Raw genomic sequence first — 24,666 nt, forward strand, 5'->3', positions numbered from 1 at the left:
AAAGGCACAATACCGTGACTGGAACGATACACAAATAACCCGCACATAAAAGAGAGAAGCTTATGACGACGTTTCAGTCCGACTTGGACCATTTACAAAGTCACACTAACCAGAAGTGGAGCAGGACGGCTATATATAGGCAGGAAGAGGTGGTGGTAGTAGTAGTAGTAGTAGTACAAGAATGGTATATAATACCGACAAGATGAAATTAAGACACACGCGCAACACCCGGGCATCCCTATCGTAGACGTTTCGCCATCCAGCCAGCCACTGGATGGCGAAACGTCCACAACGAAGACAACCAGACGCTTCACATGTGTCTTAATTTCATCAGAGTAGTAGTAGTAGAAGAGGTAGTAGTAGTGGTAGTGGTAGAAGTGGGGAATAAGGAGGACGAGCCAGTCAAATACAAAGGAAGGGGAGCACTGCAAGAGAACTAGGTGCCCACAGAGGGAGAGCAAGCGCACAGAGGTGCGTGAAAGGGGAACTGGTGAAATAAATGAAGAAGGAACAGAAACACGAGACAGAGGAGAGAAAGACAACCCAGAGGAGAAAAGGGAAAGAGGAAAGGGGAAGAGGGAGAAGAAGAAGAAGAAAAAGAAAAAATGAGGAGTCAGGTTAAGTCACGGGTGTTCTGAAGTTTGGAGCATTTTACAATGTAGTGGGAGAGGAAGGCGTCTACAGAGACGAAGCCAGGGCTAAGATTCATACAAGGAAAGTTGTGTATTAGAGAGGATTCAACTAGACGGCGACTGTTCGAGTTGGAAGTAGGGAAGACAGTTTTAGCAGAAGACCAGTCAATAGGATGGCTATGATCTCTGATGTGACAGAAAAGAGCATTGTTAGTGTCGGCAAGCCTAACATTATTTTTGTGCTCCCTAAGTCTGTCAGAAAGAGATCGACCAGTTTCTCTGAAGTATTGAAGAGGACAGGAGGAGCAAGAAATAGAGTAGATACCAGGAATATCTGTAGAGGGAGGACACTAACACTAACAATGCTCTTTTCTGTCTCGTCAGAGATCATAGCCATCCTATTGACTGGTCTTCTGCTAAAACTGTCTTCCCTACTTCCAACTCGAACAGTCGCCGTCTAGTTGAATCCTCTCTAATACACAACTTTCCTTGTATGAATCTTAGCCCTGGCTTCGTCTCTGTAGATGCCTTCCTCTCCCACTACATTGTAAAATGCTCCAAACTTCAGAACACCCGTAACTTAACCTGACTCCTCATTTTTTCTTTTTCTTTTTCTTCTTCTCCCTCTTCCCGTTTCCTCTTTCCTTTTTCTCCTCTGGGTTGTCTTTCTCTCCTCTGTCTCGTGTTTCTGTTCCTTCTTCATTTATTTCACCAGTTCCCCTTTCACGCACCTCTGTGCGCTTGCTCTCCCTCTGTGGGCACCTAGCTCTCTTGCAGTGCTCCCCTTCCTTTGTATTTGACTGGCTCGTCCTCCTTATTACTCACTTCTACACTACCACCACTACTACTACTACTACTATGATGAAATTAAGACACATGTGCGGTGTCTGATTGTCTTTGTTGTGGACGTTTCACCATCCAGTGGCTGGCTGGATGGCGAAACGTCTACGATAGGGATGCCCGGGTGTTGCGCGTGTCTTAATTTCATGTTGTCGGTATTATAAACCATTCTTGTACTACTACTACTACCACCACCACCTCTTCCTGCCTATATATAGCCGTCCTGCTCCACTTCTGGTTAGTGTGACTTTGTAAATGGTCCAAGTCGGGCCGAAACGTCGTCGTAAGCTTCTCTCTTTTATGTGTGGGTTATTTTTGTATATGGTTCCATCATTGTTCTAACCACATCACCAGAGATGCCCAATAACTTCCTGGTATTTTGCAATGTATAAGTTTCAGTGTACACAATAATATCCAATACAAGACCACTGTAGCAGTCACAAAGCACAAATAAGTTTATACCAAAGCATTTCCTCTTGCTTGATGTATACTGCTTGAATGACAGTCTTCCTTTGAACAGAATCAAAGACTCATCAATAACAAGCTTCCTGAAAGGATAAAAATACATATTGAATTTCTCTTTCATATACACACACATTCCTAATATTGTATAACCTGTCGTTTCTGTCAGGCCTGGTTTTGTCTGAGACGTGTAGCATACATAATAGTAGCACAAATCGATTCACTCGCATTATATCACTAAATCCTGGGGTTGCAATCAGACGGTCTGTTAACCAGTATGATTTGACACTGCTTATACACATGTGGCATAAGCATTATTGTGGCAAAGAAAAGATACATCTCAGTCACAGTTGTCTCCTTCCATGGTGTAATCGAAGTATGTGTTGCTTTCCCTGACAATAATTTCCATCAGGGGTTCGTCTAAGAATAACTCGAAACATTCCAGTTCGGTGGCATTGTTCCCAAGTGTTCAAGATGACCGTATTCCACTTTGACTTTCATCAAACTTATGGGGATTTGGAACAAAATTGCCAGCTTCCTGCCAGTCCCAGGTGCGGTCTGCTGGTGGGTACTGGATATAGACAGGTGGTTGTGGTTGTGGAGGTTGTGGTTGTGGAGGCTGAAGCAGTGGGTGGGTGGGTGGGGAATGGTGGCCTTTGTTGTAGATCAGCTGAGGCAGCGGTGTGGGTGGCAGCATGGCCCACTGCTGGTGCCTCACGGCCGGCACCACCACTACCACCACCATGCACATTTTCCATCCCAATTGCAACACTATCATCTTCATTTTCACTACCTGTTCCTGCCTGCTGTACAGCCACGGGATGTACTCCGAGATGTACTCCTTCTCCTTGGAATAGCATATGGCACCCTACCAGAGCGCATATACTGTCGTATATACCGATGCTTCACTGGAGAATATTCCACTTCACTATTGCTACTGAAATTGTTTTCAAGAGCTTGTAGTTCATATTCACTATCACTATCATCACCAGTGCTCACATCTGAGTCTGGGATATGGGAAAATAGGAGTTTCCTCTTTCGTTCTTGAAAGTGAACAAGACAGCCCAGCAGCAGAGGTGGAAGGCTGAGGGTCGTCTGGGGTTTCCTCACTATTATCGGTATTATGGTCATTAGTTTTGGTTACAACCTCATCAAAACCTTGAAATTCATCTTCACTGGCACTTCCATCTGTATTAGAACTGTCACTGGGGAACAAAAGTGTCCCAATTCGCCGAGGAGTGAGGAGTTTCTTATCACGAGGCATGGTGAGCAAGGTGTACTAAAATGGTGTTCCCACAATGCGCCACTGGGTCCCAGATTTTTTTCTACAGCGCACACTGACCCCACACACCCATTCTCTCGCATCTAGGCCTACCAGCCTTTTCCTGCTTGATTTGAAGGCGCTAGAATTTACGCGTACTAGTACAGTGGACCCCCGCATAACGATATTAATCCGTTCATGAGAGCTCATTGTTATGCGAAATTATCGTTATGCAAATGAATTTTCCCCATAAGAAATAATGGAAATCAAATTAATCCGTGCAAGACTCCCAAAAGTATGAAAAAAAAAAATTTACCACATGAAATATACATTTTCCTACACACAAAGAGAAGGATACATGCACAATAGTAGAGTAGTACATGCACAGTATATATTGTGCATGTACTACTCTACTAAATAAAGAATAAATGACACTTACCTTTATTGAAGATGCAGCAATGACTGATGAGACACTGTGTCCTGGGAGTGCCTTTTCCTCCTGAGTACTGTAGGTCCTGTTTGGCATTTTCTTCCAGAACAGGCCTTATCACACTGTGTATGCCACTACGATTCTTAAATCTCTCAAACCAACCTTTGCTGGCTTTAAATTCACCAATATGAGCACTAGTTCCAGGCATTTTTCCCTGTTCACCTGGGTGTTAATCGACTGGTGTGGGTTGCATCCTGGGGGACAACATTAAGGACCCCAATGGAAATAAGTTAGAGTCCTCGATGATGCACTGACTTTCTTGGGTTATCCTGGGTGGCTAACCCTCTGGGGTTAATTGTTTCTTGGTAATTGTTTCACGTTAAGCCACACCAACAACACACACTCCACATCTTCGAGTAATACAGCTGATGGTGGTGCAGCAACAACAACAGCTGTGGTGCAGCTGACCATGGTGCAGCAGCAGCTGGGTGCAGCAACAGCTGACCATGATGCAGCTGCAGCTGTGGTGCAGCAACAGCTGACTGGTCCAATTTATCAGCTGACCGTGGTACGATAGTATTTATCACCCTTTTTACCACAAGGTTGGCACTAGAAGCTTTCTTTGGGCCCATGGTGGCTTATTTAGCAGTTAAAAGCACTATAAATAATGGAATAATACAAAATGTATCGAATGTATGCATGCAACCAGCCACCCTGGCTTGTAAACAATGACGGCAAGGCAGGCGCTCAGGCTGGACGGACAGGTTCGGGACGAGTCATGTTCAGAAACAGCTGATGGTGCAACAGCAGCTGACTGTGGTGCAGCAGCAGCTGACTGATCCAGCAACAGCTGACTGGTCCAGCAACAGCTGACTGGTCCAGCAACAGCTGACTGATCCAGCAACAGCTGACTGGTCCAGCAACAGCTGACTGATCCAGCAACAGCTGACTGGTCCAGCAACAGCTGACTGGTCCAGCAACAGCTGACTGGTCCAGCAACAGCTGACTGATCCAGCAACAGCTGACTGGTCCAGCAACAGCTGACTGGTCCAGCAACAGCTGACTGGTCCAGCAACAGCTGACTGGTCCAGCAACAGCTGACTGATCCAGCAACAGCTGACTGATCCAGCAACAGCTGACTGATCCAGCAACAGCTGACTGGTCCAGCAACAGCTGACTGATCCAGCAACAGCTGACTGGTCCAGCAACAGCTGACTGATCCAGCAACAGCTGACTGATCCAGCAACAGCTGACTGGTCCAGCAACAGCTGATCGTGGTGCAGCAGCAGCAGCTAACTGATCCAGCAACAGCTGACTGGTCCAGCAACAGCTGATCGTGGTGCAGCAGCAGCTGACTGATCCAGCAACAGCTGATCGTGGTGCAGCAGCAGCTGACTGATCCAGCAACAGCTGACTGGTCCAGCAACAGCTGATCGTGGTGCAGCAGCAGCTGACTGATCCAGCAACAGCTGACTGGTCCAGCAACAGCTGATTGTGGTGCAGCAGCAGCTGACTGATTCAGCAACAGCTGACTGGTCCAACAACAGCTGATCGTGGTGCAGCAGCAGCTGACTGATCCAGCAACAGCTGACTGGTCCAGCAACAGCTGATCGAGGTGCAACAGCAGCTGACTGATCCAGCAACAGCTGACTGGTCAAGCAACAGCTGACCGTGGTGCAGCAGCAGCTGACTGGTATGATAGTATTTCTCACCCTTTTTACCACTGGGTTAGCACTAGAGGCTTTCTTCGGGCCCATGGTCACTTATTTTGCAGATGAAATCACCAAAAACACTGTAATAACACGAAATGTTCCGATTGTATGCTTGGATGTTACCGCGGAGGCTGGCTGGTAAACAATGCCACCGGCGGAACATGTGAGGCTGGCTCAGGCCGCACATTGGACGCGTCTCGGACGAACAGCATTGAGCGGGTTTTTAGCGGTATGCGAGGCGAAATCTTAACAATAAAATGTATCGGTATGCGGATTTAACGTTATGTAAGGCCAACGGTATGCGGGGGTCCACTGTACGTCAGTAACCCTGGCATGTAAGCCGTACTAGTACGTCGGAAACCCTGAAAGGGTTAATCGTGTTCACTATTCTTTATAAAATAGGACTAAAATGTGTTTTTTAACCCTTTCAGGGTCCGTCCCGTAGATCTACGGCTTTACGTTCAGGGTCCAAACCGTAGATCTACGCCATGAGCTCAGCTCACTCTGATAAACTGTGAGTGGTACATTTGGGCCTAGATATGAGAGAATACATCTATGTGGTATGTGTGCACCACATAAAACAGATCCTGCAGCACACTGTGTATAATGAGAGAAAAAAAATGAAATCATGATTTTTCGATTAAAACAGCAACTTTGCAGTGTTTTTTCGTATGTTTTTTATAGTTGTATTTGCGATTTCTTGGTCTCATTTGATAGAATGGAAGACATATTACAGAAATAGAGATGATTTTGATTGGTTTTAGCATTGGAAATGGCTTGAAACTGAGCTCAAAGTAGCGGAAATGTTAAATTTTTGCCGATATTCAGGAGTAAACAAACGACCTCAAACGTCTAATACACGTCAGCTGGTGGGTCTAATATACATTCACAAATATGGTGATGATATTTATACAATTATTACAGTATTGCATAACAGTAAATCTTCTATTTTTTGGTGTGAATAAAAATTCATTATGTGAATAAAAAATCAAAATGGAATTTATTTGTAAAGCCTCAAAACATAACTAATGAACAGAGGAAATGTTAGTTTAGTGCCAGGAATGCCTACATTGTTCATTCTGGACCCTATTTTGAAATTGGAATATTTTGAACTTTGTGTTAAATTGGCCAAATTAACAATTTCCGATCACTTTATTTTGTAGTTGAAACAGTTGACTTGGCGATTTCTTGTGCTCAATCGATAGAATAGAAGTAATACTAGTGAAATAGCTAAGAATTTGGTTGATTGGAATAATGTAATTGGCCTAAAATCGGAGTCAAAGTCGGCAAAATCGCCGATTCGTAAATATCGCTGACACATCAAAATTCGCGAGGGCATAATTTCGTCAATTTTCCACCAAATTTCGTACTTTTTGTTTTATTACCTTCACAAAAAGATTCTCTACGATTTCATAAGAAAAAATAACAAATTTTTTTTTTGAAAATTCTTGGACACTGGTGCGTGACTCCAGATTTGGGCCTTGGACCCTGAAAGGGTTAAGGTTTGGCACTAGTTGTATTCTTTCCCGAGGTATTTATACTACTTTTACAGTGTTTTTATTTATTTTAAGGCATTCTTAACCCTTTGACTGTTGCGGCCGTATATATACGTTTACGAGGTACAGTGTTTGACGTATATATACTCATAAATTCTAGCGGCTTCAAATCAGGCAGGAGAAAGCTGGTAGGCCCACATGTGAGAGAATGGGTCTGTGTGGTCAGTGTGCACCATATAAAAAAAAATCCTGGAGCACGCAGTGCATAATGAGAAAAAAAAACTCCGTTTTTTTTTTATTAAAATGCCGACTTTGTGGTCTATTTTCGTATAGTTGTGGTTGTATTCTCGTTTTCTTGGTCTCATTTGATAGAATGGAAACTATGTTATAGAAATAGAGGTGATTTTGATTAATTTTACTATAAAAAGAACCTGGAAATGGAGCACAAAGTACAGGAAATGTTTGATTTTTGCCGATGTTCAAAAGTAAACAAATGATGCCATTGTCCAATAAATGTCCAAATAGCCATTCTAATATGCAGTCATGAATGGGTTGATGTAATTTTTAGAATTATTACAGTATTGCAGTAGTCTGCATAACAGTAAATCTTCTATTTTTTGTTTGAATAAAATTTCAAAATAAAAAGCAAGAGTAATATCACAGGGGCCTGGAGACATGACTGATGAACGAAGAAAATGTTATTTTAGAGCCAGGAATGTCTGCATTGTTCATTCTGGTCCTTATTTTGAAATTGTCATATATTTTAATTTTCGTGAAATTGGCCAAATTGCAAATTTCTGACCATGTTATTGGGTAGTTGAAATCGGTAAATGGGCAGTTTCTTGTACTCAATCGATGGAAAAAATGGAGTTCTGAAGAAATAGCTATGAGTTTGGTTGACTGGAATAATGGAATTAGCCGAAAATAGGGCTCAAAGTGGGCAAAATCGCCAATTTGTAAATATCGCCGAGGTCGCTAACTTCGCGAGAGCGTAATTCCGTCAGTTTTCCATCAAATTTCGTTTTTTTTGGTGTCTTTCCAATCGGGAAAAAATTCTCTATTATTTCATAAGAATTTTTTTTTTTTTTTGAAATTCTGTGACACCAGGAGACACCTCAGGATTGGGGGTTGCGACAGTCAAAGGGTTAAGGCATTTTGTCCAGTTTACTTAAAAAATGGGTTACATCACAGTTCTTGGAGCCATTTTGTGATGTAGGGTGGGGTATGACTATACTTAACAATAACAATATGAATATCAGCTACAAGAACAATATCAGCTTAATTGTGGCTTCTGCATGCTGTGCCACATCCTCTATAAATGTCGAGTAGTCTGGATGTCAATACACTGAAGGGATAGATATGAGAGAATGTGTAGAATAAATCCAGTGAATGGCATGGGAACTGTGGGCACACTAAGAGTACATTGTATCTGTATCCATGGTCTTAGACTTTTTAACATTTTCCAAGAAGACATCAAAAACACTGCTGGAACAAGTGTAAAAGTTTTAAAGTGGAAACCAGGCAGTTTCCTTTGCCAAGTACTGAATCACCTTTGACGAGTTTCGAGAGTCTTACTACTCTCGGATCCTGGCCATGGGCCAGGCTCGTCTAGTGATGGATATGTGATGGATTTGTGGGTCAGCAGGCTACCAGTCATAACAGCCTGGTTTGCCAGATAAGCACCAGACATGCCTAGCGGCGTTGGAATTCATCAAAGGTAAGCCTGGCCCAGGGTCAGGCTTTGTTAGCAGGAAAATTCTAAACTGATCAAGGGCATGATAGATGGATGAGGTAAAGTATGCCATTACTTCTTGTGGTAACTCAGAGTAATTTATTCTGAGTCAGAAGAGCAATAAAGTTCCACTAGTAAAGCTGCAGATAGATTCTTATATATGTCCAGCATGGGAATTTCAATGAGTGTATTTTGAACAAAATCCTATGGTTCATTTTCAGTTGAGTGTCATGGACCTGGTTAGAGGAAAATGGAGGCATTCAGTAAATATTTATTAACCCTTTGAGGGTCGACAGGCCCTCTCCGAAACTCGTTCTCAGGGTCGGCCAAATTTAAAAAAAAAAAAAATTATTTTCTCTTATGAAAAGATAGAGAATCTTTTCCCGATCATAACGACACCAAAAGTTTGAAATTTGATAGAAAGCTTACGGAATTATGCTCTCGCAAAGTTAGCGGTCTCGGCGATGTTTACGGATCGGCGATTTTGCCCACTTTGAGCCCCATTTTCGGCCAATTTCACTGTACTAGTCGACAAAAAACATGAGTATTTCGCTAGAACTCCATTTTTTCTATCGAATGGGTGCAAGAAACCACCCATTTATAAATTCAACTATCCAGTACAGTGGTCAGAATTTAGCAATTTTGCCAATTTCACACAAATTTCAAAAGATGCCAATTTCGGAATAGGGTCCAGAATAAACAAGAAAGACATTCCTGGCACTAAAATGACATTTCCTCTAGTCATTAGTCACGTCTCAAGGCCCCTCTTATATTCTTTTGCTTTCCACTTTGAATTTTTATTCTCACAAAAAATATAAGATTTACTGTTATGCAGACTACTGCATTAGTGTAAAAAATGGTATAAATATTATTGGTGCACTTGTGAAAGAATATTAGACTCACCAGTTGACGTGTACTGCACGCTTGGCACGATTTGTTTACTTTTGAAGTTTGGTAAAAATCGAACATTTCTGCTACTTTGAGCTCAATTTCAAGGCACCTTTCATTGTAAAACCAGTCAAAATCATCTCAATTTCAGTAATATGTCTTCCATTCTATAAAATGAGACCAAGAAAACTAGAATACAACAATAAATACCATACGAAAATACACTGCAAAGTCGCTGATTTATTAAAAAAAAATGGAAAAAGTTTTTTTTTTCTCATTATGCACTGTGTGCTGCAGGATTTTTTTTAGACTGTGCACACTGACCACATAGACCCATTCTTTCATATGAAGGCCTACCAGCTTTCTCCCACTAGATTTGAGGTCGCTAGAATTTATGAGTAGTAGTACGTCAAAAACCCCTACGCGTAAGACGTACTAGTACGACGAAAACCCTCAAAGGGTTAAGAAATGTGGAGTTAGCAAAGTCATAATCAGATAAAATATGTTGTTGTTGGAGTGGATGGGAGAAAGATTGTTGATAATATAGAAGTAGAAGGTACTTGAGGGTCTGGTCCCAAATCTGCAAACTGTCATAACATTTTGGTGCAAGCCATTTGGGTGGAAATGCAAGATGGTGCACTATGGTGCCCTTACACAGTGAAGGGTGTAAGGGTTCCATAGCGGGCACAACAAGAGAACATTGTATCAATATCTGTGGCCCTAGATCTAGTGTTCAACATCTTAACAGAAGATATCAGAAACACTGCTGGGACAAGTGTAGAAAACTTTGAGAAAACTGCACAAGTATTTCCACCAAGTGCCAGATCAATCAGGCCATGATATGTGGGCCAGTGGGCCACAGATCAATCAGGCCATGATAAGATTTGTGGGCCACTGGGCCACCAGCAGCTAAAGCCTGGTTGACCAGGCAAGTACTAGACAAGACAAGATCGTTGTAACAGAACCCATAGAAATAATACTAGGCGCAAAAGTGTATATGCCATGTCCCGAATCTGGCTTAATCTTTGTAAAAACTTGGTGTGCATAAAAGGACCCAAAATCTGGAACTCCCTGACAGAAATCTTCAGAGCCTGCATCTCTCTGCCAGCATTTTCGAAACTACTGTAAAAAAAACTTAAACTAAAATATCCCAACAATAGCTAAATATGATAAAATTGTATACATGTATTCTTATTGCTACAAGCACATGGAATACAATATACAGTGGATCCCCGACTTACGATATTAATCCGTTCCTGAGAGCACATCATAAGACGAAATTATCGTAAGTCAAATTAATTTTCCCCATAAGAAATAATGGAAATCAAATTAATCCATTCAGGACACCCAAATGTGTGAAATTTTTTTTTTACCCCATGAAATGTACATTTTCCTACACACAAAAAAAAGGATACATGCAGAATATATATTGTGCATGTACTAGTATACTAAATAAAGAATAAATAAATGAACTTATTGAAAGATGTAGTGATGAGTGATGAGACACTGTGTTCTGGGAGTACCTTTTCCTCCTGACTAATGTAGGTCCTGTTTGGCATTTTCTTCCAGAACAGGCCTTATCACACTGTGTATGCCACTACGATTCTTAAATCTCTCGAACCAACCTTTGCTGGCCTTAAATTTACCAATATGAGCACTAGTTCCAAGCATTTTTTCCTGTTCACCTGGGTGTTAGTCGACTGGTTTGGGTTGCATCCTGGGGGACAAGATTAAGAACCCCAATGGAAATAAGTTACAGTCCTCGATGACACACTGACTTTCTTGGGTTATCCTGGGTGGCTAACCCTCTGGGGTTAATTATTTCTCTCTCGGTATTCTCGATAAGCCACACCAATCACAGTCTCTCCACATCTTTGAGTAGTACAGCTGACTGTGGTGCAGCAGCAGCTGACTGTGGTACGATAGTATGTATTTCGATAGTATTTCTCACCCGTTTTACCACAGGGTTGGCACTAGAAGTTTTCTTTGGGCCCATGGTGGCTTATAAACAATGTCACACTAGCTCAGCTGAGGCACTCAGGCCAGATGGACCAGACATCTGCGTTCTGGACGAATGATGCAAGTCAAGTTTTTCAACATAGGTCGGGGTCAAATTTTTACGCTGACAAGCATCGTAAGTCGGTTTTAGCGTAGGTTGAGGACAGCGTAAGTCGGGGGCCCACTGTATGTGTACTCTTATTCTCATTATCTGTAATCCTCACAGTTCTTAAATATATTGAATGTGTTCAAAATGTTAATATGCTAGAATCTTCATTATCTGGAATCATAAACCAACCTGTAATCCTTAACCCTTTTGAGGTCCATGCCATAGTACTATGGCTTTGAGGTAGCCTATGGGGAAATTTTTCTCCTCCACAGGAGTAAAGCTGTTGTGAAACCAAGCCTAAAACATTGTTTTGTTGAACTAGGCCCTTCAGAATACTGGCAACCTCTCCTATTTTTGCGTAAATTTAAGGGTCTTTGGGTTGGTGGAATGGTACAGTAGCATAGGCTTCATCATACACTACAATACAATTTTTATTGCTTTATGTGTACAGATAATGTAGTTGACATGTAATAAAATCATTGGTAGGCAAAGAAAGCCACTAGTGAGCAATGCAGTTTTCTCAAACTAATCCTAATTCTTAAATGTTAACTTAGATCTAGACAGACTATTAAGTAGGATTTCTTGTGCAGCTCAAGTACAGTCATATGTAGAATAACAGAGGTACCTAATGAACACATGGTACAATTTCAAAAGTATGACTTATTTATTTTTTCAATTTTATACAAGGATTTTCAGTTTTGCGGAGTAATTGAATTTAGATGGTGAAGCTACTGGAAGTTACTTACAATAAAAAATAGTGGTACCTTGACTTATGAGTTTAATTCGTTCTGTGGCCGAGCTCGTAACTCAATTTGCTCGTATATCAAATAAATTTTCCTCATTGAAATTAATTGAAATGCCATTAGTCCGTTGCAGCCCCCCAAAAAACACCCCAGAGGCAGGAGAAAATACATTAGTATAACACTAATATCAGTTCTACGGCTGATTTATCTATCAGAGTTGATCTAATATGACATAATAAATACTATAAGTAACATAGAAACATATACTCTAGAATGAATAAAATAGGCCATAATATGGCGAGTGTCCAGGACCAGTCCGAGCATATAAAATTATTACTGCTCCTTCCTATAACATGTTCTTTGGTCCTGGGTAAGAGAAAACAGAGTTTTTGAGAGACTAACTGCACTAGATCACTAGTGCAGTGATATATGAATATCTGGGAAGTAAGTTATTGACTTATTTCATGAAACAGACTTGAATAACTATAGACCAATATCTAACTTACCTCTGCTCTCTAAAATCTTTGAAAAATTAGTTCATAAGCAGATCTATTCCTGCCTCATCTCTCAGGACATACTCAACCCCTCTCAGTTTGGATTCAGGACTAATAAGAGCACAAATGATGCTATTGTACACATGCTAGAAGTAATATACACCTCTCTTGAGAAGAAAGAAGTCCCTCTGGGAATCTTTATTGATTTACGTAAAGCTTTTGATACAGTTGACCATGATTTGCTGCACATTAAATTAACACACTATGGTAAACCTTAGTAACAGAAGCCGATAGGTGTACACAAATGGAGCTAACTCTTCCACACAACCAATTACAGTTGGGGTCCCACGAGGAAGTGTCCTTGGCCCCTTCCTCTTTCTCATTTACATCAATGGCCTACTGAATGCATCACAACTACTCAAACCCATATTATTTGCAGATGACACAACATATGTCTTCTCTCACCCAAACCCAGTCATACTGGCCAACACTTAATGCTGAATTGCAGAAAATATCTACCTGGATGATGACTAACAAGCTTACATTCAGTACTGACAAAACCTATTTCATTCAGTTTGGAAACAGAGCCACGAATGTTCCACTTAGCACTAAACAGATCACCCATCACAAGATGCTCAGAGGGAAAATTCCTAGGAATCCACCTTGACAGTAGCCTTAAATTCCAGACCCATATACAAAAAATTAAGAAGAAAATCTCTAAGACAGTATGCATACTATCAAAGACACGGTACTATGTTCCACAATCAGCCCTCCTTTCACTGTATCACTCACTCATCTACCTTTATCTCACCAATGGAATTTGTGCATGGGGATCAACAACATTAAATCACCTAAGACCACTAATAACCCAGCAAAAAGCTGCAGTCAGAATTATAACAAATTCCTACTCCAGACAGCATACTCCACCAATATTCAAAAGTCTAAAACTACTCACCGTAAAGAACATCCATACTTATTCTTGCTCCTATTACATATATAGAACACTACACTCAAATGTAAACCTTTCACTCAAACTTCTCACCAACCTTAACCCTTTCAGGGTCGGCAAGCCCTCTCCTAAACTTGTTCTAGGTCGGAAAAAAAAAATTAGTTTTTGATATGAAATGATGGAGAAGCTTTTCCTGATCATAATGACACCAAAAGTATGACATTTGATGGAAAACTTACAGAATTATGCTCCCGCGAAGTTAGCAGTCTCGACAATGTTTACACATGAACGATTTCGTCCACTTTGAGCCCTATTATCGGCCAATTCCAATGTACCAGTCGATAAAAATCATAACTATTTCGCTAGAACTCCATTTTTTCTATCGAATGAGTTCAAGAATCCACCCATTTACCGATTTCAACTATCCAATAAAGTGGTCAGAATTTAGCAATTTTGCCAATTTCACACAAATTTCAAAAGATGCCAATTTCCAAATTGGGTCCAGAATAAACAAAACAGACATTCCTGGCACTAAAATAACATTTCCTCTGTTCATTAGTCACGTCCCCATGCCCCTCTTACATTCTTTTGCTTTCCACTTTGAATTTTTATTCTCACAAAAAAATAGAAGATTTACTGTTATGCAGACTACTGCATTTGTGTAGAAATGGTATAAATAATATCAGCGCACTTGTGAAAGAATAGACTCGCCAATTGACGTGTATTGGATGCATGGCATGATTTGTTTACCTTTGAACTTTGGCAAAAATCGAACATTTCTGCTACTTTCAGCTCAATTTCAAGGTACTTTTTTTGTGAAACCAATTAAAATCATCTCGGTTTCCGTAATATGTCTTCCATTCTATAAAATGAGACCATGAAAACTAGAATGCAACCATAAATAGCATACAAAAATACACTGTAAAGTCGCTGTTTTAACCCTTTTAGGGTTTCGACCATACTAGTACGGCTTACGAGCCAGGGTTTTTGACGTACTAGTACGCCTAAATTCTAGCGCCCTCAAATCTAGTGAGAGAAAGCTGGTAGGCCTACATATGAAAGAATGGGTCTATGTGGTCAGTGTGTGCTGTGTAAAATAAATCCTGCAGCACACAGTGCGTAACAAAAAAAAAATTGACTGTTTTTGGATTAAAACAGCGATTTTGCACTGTATTTTCGTATTGCATTTATTGTTGTATTCTATTTTCCTGGTCTCATTTTATAGAATGGAAGACATATTACAGAAATTGAGATGATTTTGACTGGTTTTACAAAGAAAAGTACCTTGAAATTGAGCTCAAAATAGCAGAAATGTTCAATTTTTACCAAAGTTCAAAAGTAAACAAATCATGCTATGCATCCAATACACGTCAACTTGTGAGTCTAATATTTTTTCACAAGCGCGCTGATATTAATACCATTTCTACACCAATGCAGTAGTCTGCATAACAGTAAATCTTCTGTTTTTTCGTGAGAATAAAAATTCAAAGTGGAAAGCAAAAGAATGTAAGAGGGGCATGGGGACGTGGCTAATGAACAGAAGAAATGTTACTTTAGTGCCAGGAATGTCTTTCTTGTTTATTCTGGACCCTGTTTGGAAATTGGCATCTTTTGAAATTTATGTGAAATTGGCAAAATTGCTAAATTCTGACCACTGTATTGGATAGTTGAAATCGGTAAATGGGTGGTTTCTTGTACTCATTCGATAGGAAAAATGGAGTTTTGGTGAAATAGTTACGATTTTTGTCGACAAGTATACTGGAATTGGCTGAAAATAGGGCTCAAAGTAGGTAAAATCGCTGATGCGTAAACATCGTCGAGACCGCTAACTTCGTGAGAGCATAATTCCGTAAGTTTTCCATCAAATTTCATACTTTTGGTGTCATTATGATTGGGAAAAGATTCTCTATCTTTTCATAAGAAAAAAAATAATTTTTTTTTTTTTTTTTGAAATTTGGCCAACCCTGAGAACAAGTCTCTTGAGAGGGCCTGTCGACCCTGAAAGGGTTAAATGGTCCTAACGTATATATATACATTCTCTCACGTAGCTCCCCAAACATATGTACACCTACCATCCTACTTACGACCTGCTCGACTTACGACCGTGTTTTGTATGCCAAATTTCTGGTAAATAAATAACTATTTGTGATGTACACAGTGTTTATCCTAAACCTTACAGTATAAAACACAGTACTAACAGCATAAAAAGTAATGTAAAAAATGAAGTACCAGAATAAAACAATAAAATAGTCATTTAAAAAATGTGACGTTGATATTCAGTAGTAAGGTTCGACTTACATCCATTTTGACTTACGACCAGTTCGTCGGAACCAAGCTCAGTCGTAAGTTGGATGGTAGGTGTATACGTTTCATTTGTCATTCATTCAACATTAGCACGATAGGCCTGAGTCGCCTAGACATGAGAGAATGGGTGTGCGCACTCTGTGCGCCATACGAAAAAAATTGGGATGCCTAGGTAGCACATGCTCTTTTTTCCTATATAAAAAACTATTTTATTTTTCTCAAAATATTCGGGGCGCTGTACAGGTGAACATATACGTTTGGACCGTTAAAGGGTTAAACCAAAAACAGTCAGAGTTTTTTTTTCTCTCATTATGCAGTGTGTGTTGCAGGAGTTTTTTTTATACTGTGCACACTGACCACATAGACCCATTCTTTCATATGTAGGCCTACCAGCTTTCTCTCACTAGATTTGGAGGCGCTAGAATTTATGCGTACTAGTACGGCACCAACCCTGGCGAACAAGCCGTACTAGTACGGCACCAACCCTGAAAGGGTTAATAGGATGCACGACCATAACACAAGACACAGATCACTGATGTACCCTGTGTCCACATCACACTATGTAAGAACTCTGTGCACATAAAGGGCCCCAAAATTTGGAACTCATTACCAGTAAATACTAAAGTAACCCAGTCTGATCATCAATTTAACCCTCTTGACTGTTTTGGTAGTATATATACTACGTCTTATGAGCCAATATGTTTGACGTATATATGTATACTCAAAAAATCTAGCGGCTTCAAATCAAGCAGGAGAAAGCTGGTAGGCCCACATGTGAGAGAATGGGTCTGTGTGATCAGTGTGCACTACATAAAAAAAAATCCTGCAGCATGCAGTGCATAATGAGAAAAAAAAATCTCTGTTTTTGGATTAAAATGCCGACTTTGATGTGTATTTTTGTATAGTATTAATGGCTGTATTCTTGTTTTCTTGGTCCCATTTAATAGAATGGTAAACATATTATAGAAACAGAAGTGATTTTGGTTGGTTTTACTGTGGAAAGGATCTTGAAATGGAGCTCAAAGTGGCAGAAATGTTCGGTTTTTGCTGTTGTTCAATAGTAAACAACAAATGTCCAACTAGCCATTCTGATACACGGTCACAAATGGGTTGGCATTATTTATACAATTATTACAGTATTGCAGTAGTCTGCATAACAGTAAATCTTCTATTTTTTGTGTGAATAAAAATTCAAAATAGAAAGCAAGAGTATTATAACAGGGGCCTGGAGATGTGACTGATGAACAGAGAAAATGTTATTTTAGAGCCAAGAATGTCTGCATTGTTCATTCTGGACCCTATTTTGAAATTGACATTTTTTTAATTTGCATGAAATTGGTCAAATTCCCAATTTCTGACCACTTTATTGGGTAGTTGAAATCAGTAAATGGGTCGTTTCTTGTTTTCAGTCGATAGAACAAAGGGAGTTCTAAAGAAATAGCTATGAGTTTGGTGGACTGAAACAATGGAATTGGCTGAAAATAGGGTTCCAAGTGGGCAAAATCACTGGTGCGTAAATGTCACTGAGGTCGTTAACTTCACGAGAGCATAATTCTGTAAGTTTTCCACCAAATTCCGTACTTTTGGTGTCATTATCATCGGGAAAAGATTCTCTTATAATTTCATAAGAAAAAATAAATTTTTTTTTTTTTCAAATATATTGCAACACCAGGAGACACTTCAGGATTTGGGGTTGCGACAGTCAAAGGGTTAAGACTTCTCAAAAACCAGCTACTCACCCTAAACTAAATATTCAATACTCAGTACTTAAATTTGCCAAAAGATCTCCCAATTACCTAAATCTTAACTCTTCAAAATTTAAAAACCCAAAGTTCATACATAATACATACTACATTGTAGTATAAATACCTGCACAAAATTATACTGCCTTACATCATATTGTAGCATTCTCATACTGTAAACTACTATCACCAACGCTCAATATTATATTCCAATAATATAACTTAAATATTTAATATTGATATACACAACCTACAAAATACTTTCAGATCGTCCCAATGCAATATCCCCAGATTGTAACTTGAGTTAACTTACTGTCTGCTTTATATAAAAAAAGATGTACAACTTAAACAAACTGTGATCAGTTTCTGTAGTATTAAGTAGTCTGCAAGTCATTAACCCTTTGGGGGTCGACAGGTACTCTCAGAGACATGTTCTCAGGGTTGGCCATATTAAAAAAAAAAAATTTTTTTTTCTTATGAAAAGATAGAGAATCTTTTCCCGATCATAATGACACCAAAAGTGTGAAATTTGATGGAAAACTTATGGAATTATGCTCTCGCGAAGTTAGCGGTCTTGACGATGTTTACGCATCTGCGATTTTGCCCACTTTGAGCCCTATTTTCGGCCAATTCCAGTGTACTGGTCGACAAAAATCATAACTATTTCACCAAAACTCCATTTTTTCTATCAAATGAGTACAAGAAACCACCCATTTACCGATTTCAACTATCCAATAAAGTGGTCAGAATTTAGCAGTTTTGCCAATTTCACACAAATTTCAAAAGATGCCAATTTCCGAATAGGGTCCAGAATAAACAAGAAAGACATTCCTGGCACTAAAACAACAAGTTCTCTGTTCGTTAGTCACATCCCCAGGCCCCTCTTTTATTTCTTTGGCTTTCCACTTTGAATTTTTATTCTTACAAAAAGAAAAATGAGATTTAATGTTATGCAGACTACTGCATTAGTGTAGAAATGGTATAAATAACATCAGCGCACTTGTGAAAGAATATTAGACTCGCCAGTTGACGTGTATTGGACGCTTAGCATGATTTGTTTACTTTTGAACTTTGGTAAAAATCGAACATTTCTGCTACTTGGAGCTCAATTTCAAGGTACTTTTCATTGTAAAACCAGTCAAAATCATCTCAATTTCTGTAATATGTCTTCCATTCTATAAAATGAGACCAAGAAAACTAGAATACAACAATAAATACCATACGAAAATACAGTGCAAAGTTGCTGTTTTAATCCAAAAACACGGTCAAAGTTTTTTTTCTCTCATTACGCACTGTGTGCTGCAGGATTTTTTTTTATACTGCGCACACTGACCACATGGACCCATTCTTACATATGTAGGCCTACCAGTTTTCTCTCACTAGATTTGAGGGTGCTAGAATTTAGGCGTACTAGTACGTCAAAAACCCTGGGTCGTAAGACATACTGTTACATCTGAAACCCCCAAAGGGTTAATTTAGTCTGGCCATAATGCTGTGGCATGATAGTGGCTCTTGGCACTGCAACTCATTATTGTAACTACAAAATCTCAATGTAAACTTGCAAACAAATAAAAATTGTATTGTATTGTAAGCCCACCATTTATTATTGATGTAAATGTAATAATATTGACAGGAATCATAAAAAATGATTGTTCTGCAATTGGCTTGCGGAATATTGGAAATATTCCAAATAGTATTTTGGGATTTGTGTGAGAGTGAAGGGCAAGATATTTTGCAGATGTCAGAAACTTAGCAACTTTTTTTTTTTTTTTTTTTGTAGAATAACTAAAGATAATAATTACTCGATTACCTCCAATGAAAACATCACACTAGCATTGTTTTATAAGTACCAAGTCCCAGAACCACTTTTCGTTGTGCCATTTATGCTGGGGTTCTTGCCAAATGTCATTTTCAGTAAATATTTTTTTTTCGCTCGTAACTCAGATTTTGGCTTACAACTCGAAGGAAAAAAAATTGACCAAGCGGTGGCTCGTGACTCGGAAAACTCGTAAGTTGGGGCACTCGTAAGTCAAGGTACCACTGTACAGTGGGACAAGATGTATTAGTAAACTTTTATGGTAATTAAAGGAAGACTGTAAGAACACTGACAGAGTTGAATGAAAGCTGGTTTGTTTGATTGTGTAATGCAGTTATAATTTCATTTGGGAGATCAGGTGCTTTTTAGCAATATCTCTGAATCATATGGCAGATAGGGGACTCTACAGTGCTTCAGGCAATGAATTTCAGGTCTTAGGGCTTTTTATGTGTATTGAATTATTGAATAGGTTGAGTTGGACATGGGGGATGTCAGAGAAGGCTTTGTGTCTTATGTTATGCCTGTGTGTTCTATTGCAGCTATCAAGGAGAAGTTTCAGAGAAGGGGTTATACAGTGGAACCTCTACTTACGAGTGCATCCACGTGAAAGTTTTTCCCAATACGAGCAGTCGCTCGGTCGATTTTTTGCTTCCAGATGCGAGTGAAATTTCCAGATGTGAGCAGGCCTCAAGGGAGGTTCCTTGATGCTGGTGAGAGGCTCTTGCTCTTGATCTAGGGAATTGGATCTCAGTTGTTTGTTGGACTATCTTATTGAAACTTGGGCAGTGTATGAAGGAAAGATGCTTCTAACGTACACTAAAAATGAAAGGAATCGGACCATAAATAACGGAGTTTACTTCTCAATCATTAACCTCCCTTTAGCGGTATATTTTCGTATGGTTTTTATGGTTGTATTCTCGTTTTTTGGTCTCATTTGATACAATGGAAGATATACAACAGAAAGACATGATTTTGATTGGTTTTCACGATGAAAAGCACCTTGAAATTGAGCTTTAAGTAGCAGAAATGTTCGATTCTTTGGCGATGTTCAAGAGTAAACAAACGACTTCACCGTCCAATACCTATCTGATTGGCACTGCCCCTCAACTTTCACATATTGGAAAGCTCTTCAACACTAGCAAAAGTGGGAGCAGACATCATGAGGTAGCAGTGGCAGACAACATGAAGCAGCAGTGGCAGACAACATGAAGCAGCAGTGGCAGACAACATGAAGCAGCAGTGGCAGACAACATGAAGCAGCAGTGGCAGACAATATGAAACAGCAGTGGCAGACATCATGAAGCAGCAATGTCAGACATCATGAAACAGCAGTGGCAAACCTTGTTGTACCCTATACTATAAGTGAGTTTATGAGTGCCACCACGAGATGGCAGTATGTATCAAAACAATGCTTAGTCCACTCCACTCATGGTGGAGGAAATGCACAGATGCTGTAATCAGACTGAGCTCATGTTACAAAATAGTACTGAAAATAATAAGCACAAATATGTATACAGGTCTCCCTCAACATTAGTGTTTTCCACTTTTGTGGGCTTCGAACATTCGTGAATTCTCAACCACCCAGTCATATTTAAAATATGTCATTACATATGTTAGGAATTGTGGCAGTGGCAGAGTTTGTTTGGAGATAGGACAAGATAGTCCTTTAATATGATGCTAATATCAACTCTATTATGGATATTTATCTATCACAATTCATCAAATATAATAACCAATATTAATAACATAAAAACATAACATATACTCTAGAATAAAATATGTCATTAAGTATGTCATGAGTGTTGTTGCATTGTTGTTGCTGTTGGGTGTATAAGCCTTACATAGTGGTGGTGGAGGGAGGCGGTAGAGATTGTGGTGTTGTCACTCGCCCTATGTAACTCCAACAGCATTGGAGGAGTTAGGTTTGTGCTGTCTTTTGTCTATTGATTAATTTCTTTGTCGTGGCTGGTTCGTAGGAGATATGAAGGTTGAAGATAAACACACTTGTTGGATGGTAACACTATATTGCAGAGTGTGTAGAGAGAGAGAGCCAAAACTGCCCTGTTGCCTGTTGTAGACCTATGCGTGGACTGAGAGCGAGGACGACCGCGAAGGGCTTACAACAGCATCACGTGACATCACACAAACTAGTCACAGGGCCTAGCAAAGGGGTCGTGTATGTAAAACATATGGATGGTACTATGATACTCAGATAAGCTATAGAACACATGTAGGGGAGCAGCAACTATGCTGACATCTTAACTTACTTGCTACACTGTTAATGCTACACTTTATCGCTTGCTGGCGCTATAACCTTCATTGATTCACACTGCTTTAGTATCATACATATTGTAGAATCACTGAAGAAGGCACATTCTCCCCTCTCTTTTCCTCCTCCACTTTGGTACTCTGCTACGAGTTCTTTCTTGAATTCTGTAGTCTTTTTCAAGTTTACCAAAGGGCTGGCACTAGTACAATATTTTATGATGTTTTCATGTGTTTTATGATTGTTCATGGTTCAATAGGTTAAGGAAGCAGTATTGTATTATATTTCTCTACAATATATTGGGGCACCAAACATTTGCGATTTTTCAACCCTCGCGAATGTTGAGGGAGACCTGTAATTGAAAAGCCCTTTATTAGTGAAACACTCTAAAGCAAGGTACGTCTGTACACAAAAGCTGGGAAGTTAAGTGGCTGCATTAGAGGTATTTACTAACTTTATTCTGTATAGGTTATTACATTTGTGTGTGTTTAATTATTACTAATAATTTGATTTTCCTTTCTCAGGGACATAACCATGGAGGAGACAAACGGAGGAGGTATGCAGGTGGACTCTCCCCCTAAGGTGGGAGGGACAATTGAGCCTCCACCAAGAGAGGAACCTGTTATTGATCCCATTAATGGTATCGTGCAACCTCCATTCACTCCACCCCCACATAGACCTGGGCGTATCACGAACCAGCTCCAATATATTCAAAAACAAGTGATGAAAACTGTTTGGAAACACCAGTTTGCCTGGCCATTTCATCAGCCAGTTGATGCGATGAAGCTCAATTTACCAGACTACCATAAAATTATTAAGCATCCTATGGACTTAGGTACTATTAAAAAACGTCTTGAAAATAAATATTATTGGAGTGCTAAAGAGTGTATACAGGACTTTAACACTATGTTTACTAATTGTTATGTGTATAATAAGCCTGGCGAAGATGTAGTGTTAATGGCACAGACGCTAGAAAAGATATTTTTAACAAAAGTGGCTGCCATGCCAAAGGATGAAGTTGAAGTGGAAGATGCCACAAGCAAAGGTGGCAAAGGCCGCAAAGGTCGGACCCCAGTTGTGCCAGGGACAAAGCCACCTAGGCCTCCTGTTAATACATCTGCCCCATCTGTTACTACTACAACCTCAGCCCCAGCAGTTACAGCATCCCCGGCCATGAGTGCTGTTACTGTAGGGGGCATGACTAGCACTAGCTCACCGGCTCTTTCTAACTCCATATCCTCGCCACCAACGGCCACTACCATGGGGTCGTCTCAACTGCCATTGCCCATAAGAGTAACCACTCCTCCAACTACAACTACAGTGCTGGGCTCCACTGCTCAGCCCACCGTCCCAGCGCCTACATCTACTAACTCCTTTCCACCAGTAAGTACAGTATTACTTTCTGCTGCTAAGAAACACCAAAACATGTTACTGTATGCACAAATTGCCACTAAACATTTCACATATCATAATGTATTTGTGTCTTATGTCTTGGAGAAAAAAGGCCAATTTACTGGGTGTTTATACAGTGGACCCCCGGTTTACGATCAGCTCCCAATGCGACCAATTATGTAAGTGCGTTTGTATGTGTATGTTTGGGGGTCTGAAATGGACTAATATAATTCACAATAATCCTTATGGGAACAAATTCGGTCAGTACTGGCACCTGAACATACTTCTGGAATTAAATAATATCGTAAACCGGGGGTCCACTGTATTTATATTTATAAGTGGATTCGTTTATTTGTCTGTCTCAAAAAAAGGCAGTCAGGCATTAGGTCTTTGGCTGCCTCTAGAAGCACTTACATATTGAATGTGTGTGTGTATACACTCACCTAATTGTGGTTGCAGGGGTTGAGTCATAGCTCCTGGCCCCTGCCTCTTCACTGGTCACTACTAAGTCACTCTTTCTGCTCCATGAGCTTTATCATACCTCTTCCTAAGGCTGTGTATGCATCCTGCCCCCACTACGTCACTTCCCAGACTATTCCACTTCCTGACAACTCTGTAACTGAAGACATACTTCCTAACATCCTTGTGATTCATCTGAGTCCTCATCTTCCGACTGTGACCCCTTGTTGCTGTGTTCCATCTCTGGAACATCATGTCTCTGTCCACCTTGTCGATTCCTGTTAGTTACCATTTTGTCCTAGGCACATGTCGATTAGACACTAGGCCTGTGTGTGTGTGTGTACATACATACATATGCAGAACAACCACTCTGAAAAAATAGTGAAATTCCAAGTGCTTTAGTGACTTCTCACATTATCAAGGAACTATAAAAATATAAATATATATATGGTACAAAAGATTTAAGAGATACATTGTTTTATAAAGATGACATATACAGTACATGAGGTACATATATATATTACAATGGACCCCCGGTTCGTGATATTAATCCGTTCCTGAGAGCTCATCGTAAACCAAAATTATCGGAAAGCAAATCAATTTTCCCCATAAGAAATAATGGAAATCAAATTAATCCGTACAAGACACCCAAAAGTATGAAAAAAAAAAAACTTTTACCACGTGAAATATTAAGTTTAATGCAATAAAATAATTACAATAACAACAATAACAATAGAATAATTGACACTTACCTTTAATGAAGATCTGGTGATGATTGATGGGATGGGAGGAGGGGAGTGTGTTGAATTTATTGTTTAGAAGGGGAATCCCCCTCCATTAGGACTTGAGGTAGCTTTTCCTCCTGAGTAATGTAGGTCCTGCTTGGCAATTTCTTCCAAAACAGGCCTGTTTTGTCACAATTAAACACTTGTTCAGGTTTC

General features: G+C 39.8%; 1 protein-coding gene across 1 annotated transcript in view; it reads left to right on the plus strand.

Moving 5' to 3' along the window:
- The window catches only part of LOC128705343 (bromodomain-containing protein 3), a gene marked incomplete at its 3' end in the record, with an annotated part of 79,640 nt that extends 56,383 nt beyond the window's left edge, over positions 1-23,257 (plus strand). The window contains 1 exon segment of the mRNA XM_070092163.1: positions 22,399-23,257. Coding sequence (XP_069948264.1) covers positions 22,399-23,257 — 859 coding nt within the window.
- Positions 23,258-24,666: the final 1,409 nt, after the last annotated feature.

Source organism: Cherax quadricarinatus, chromosome 3 (genome assembly GCF_038502225.1).
Source record: "Cherax quadricarinatus isolate ZL_2023a chromosome 3, ASM3850222v1, whole genome shotgun sequence".
NCBI classification, from domain to species: domain Eukaryota; kingdom Metazoa; phylum Arthropoda; class Malacostraca; order Decapoda; family Parastacidae; genus Cherax; species Cherax quadricarinatus.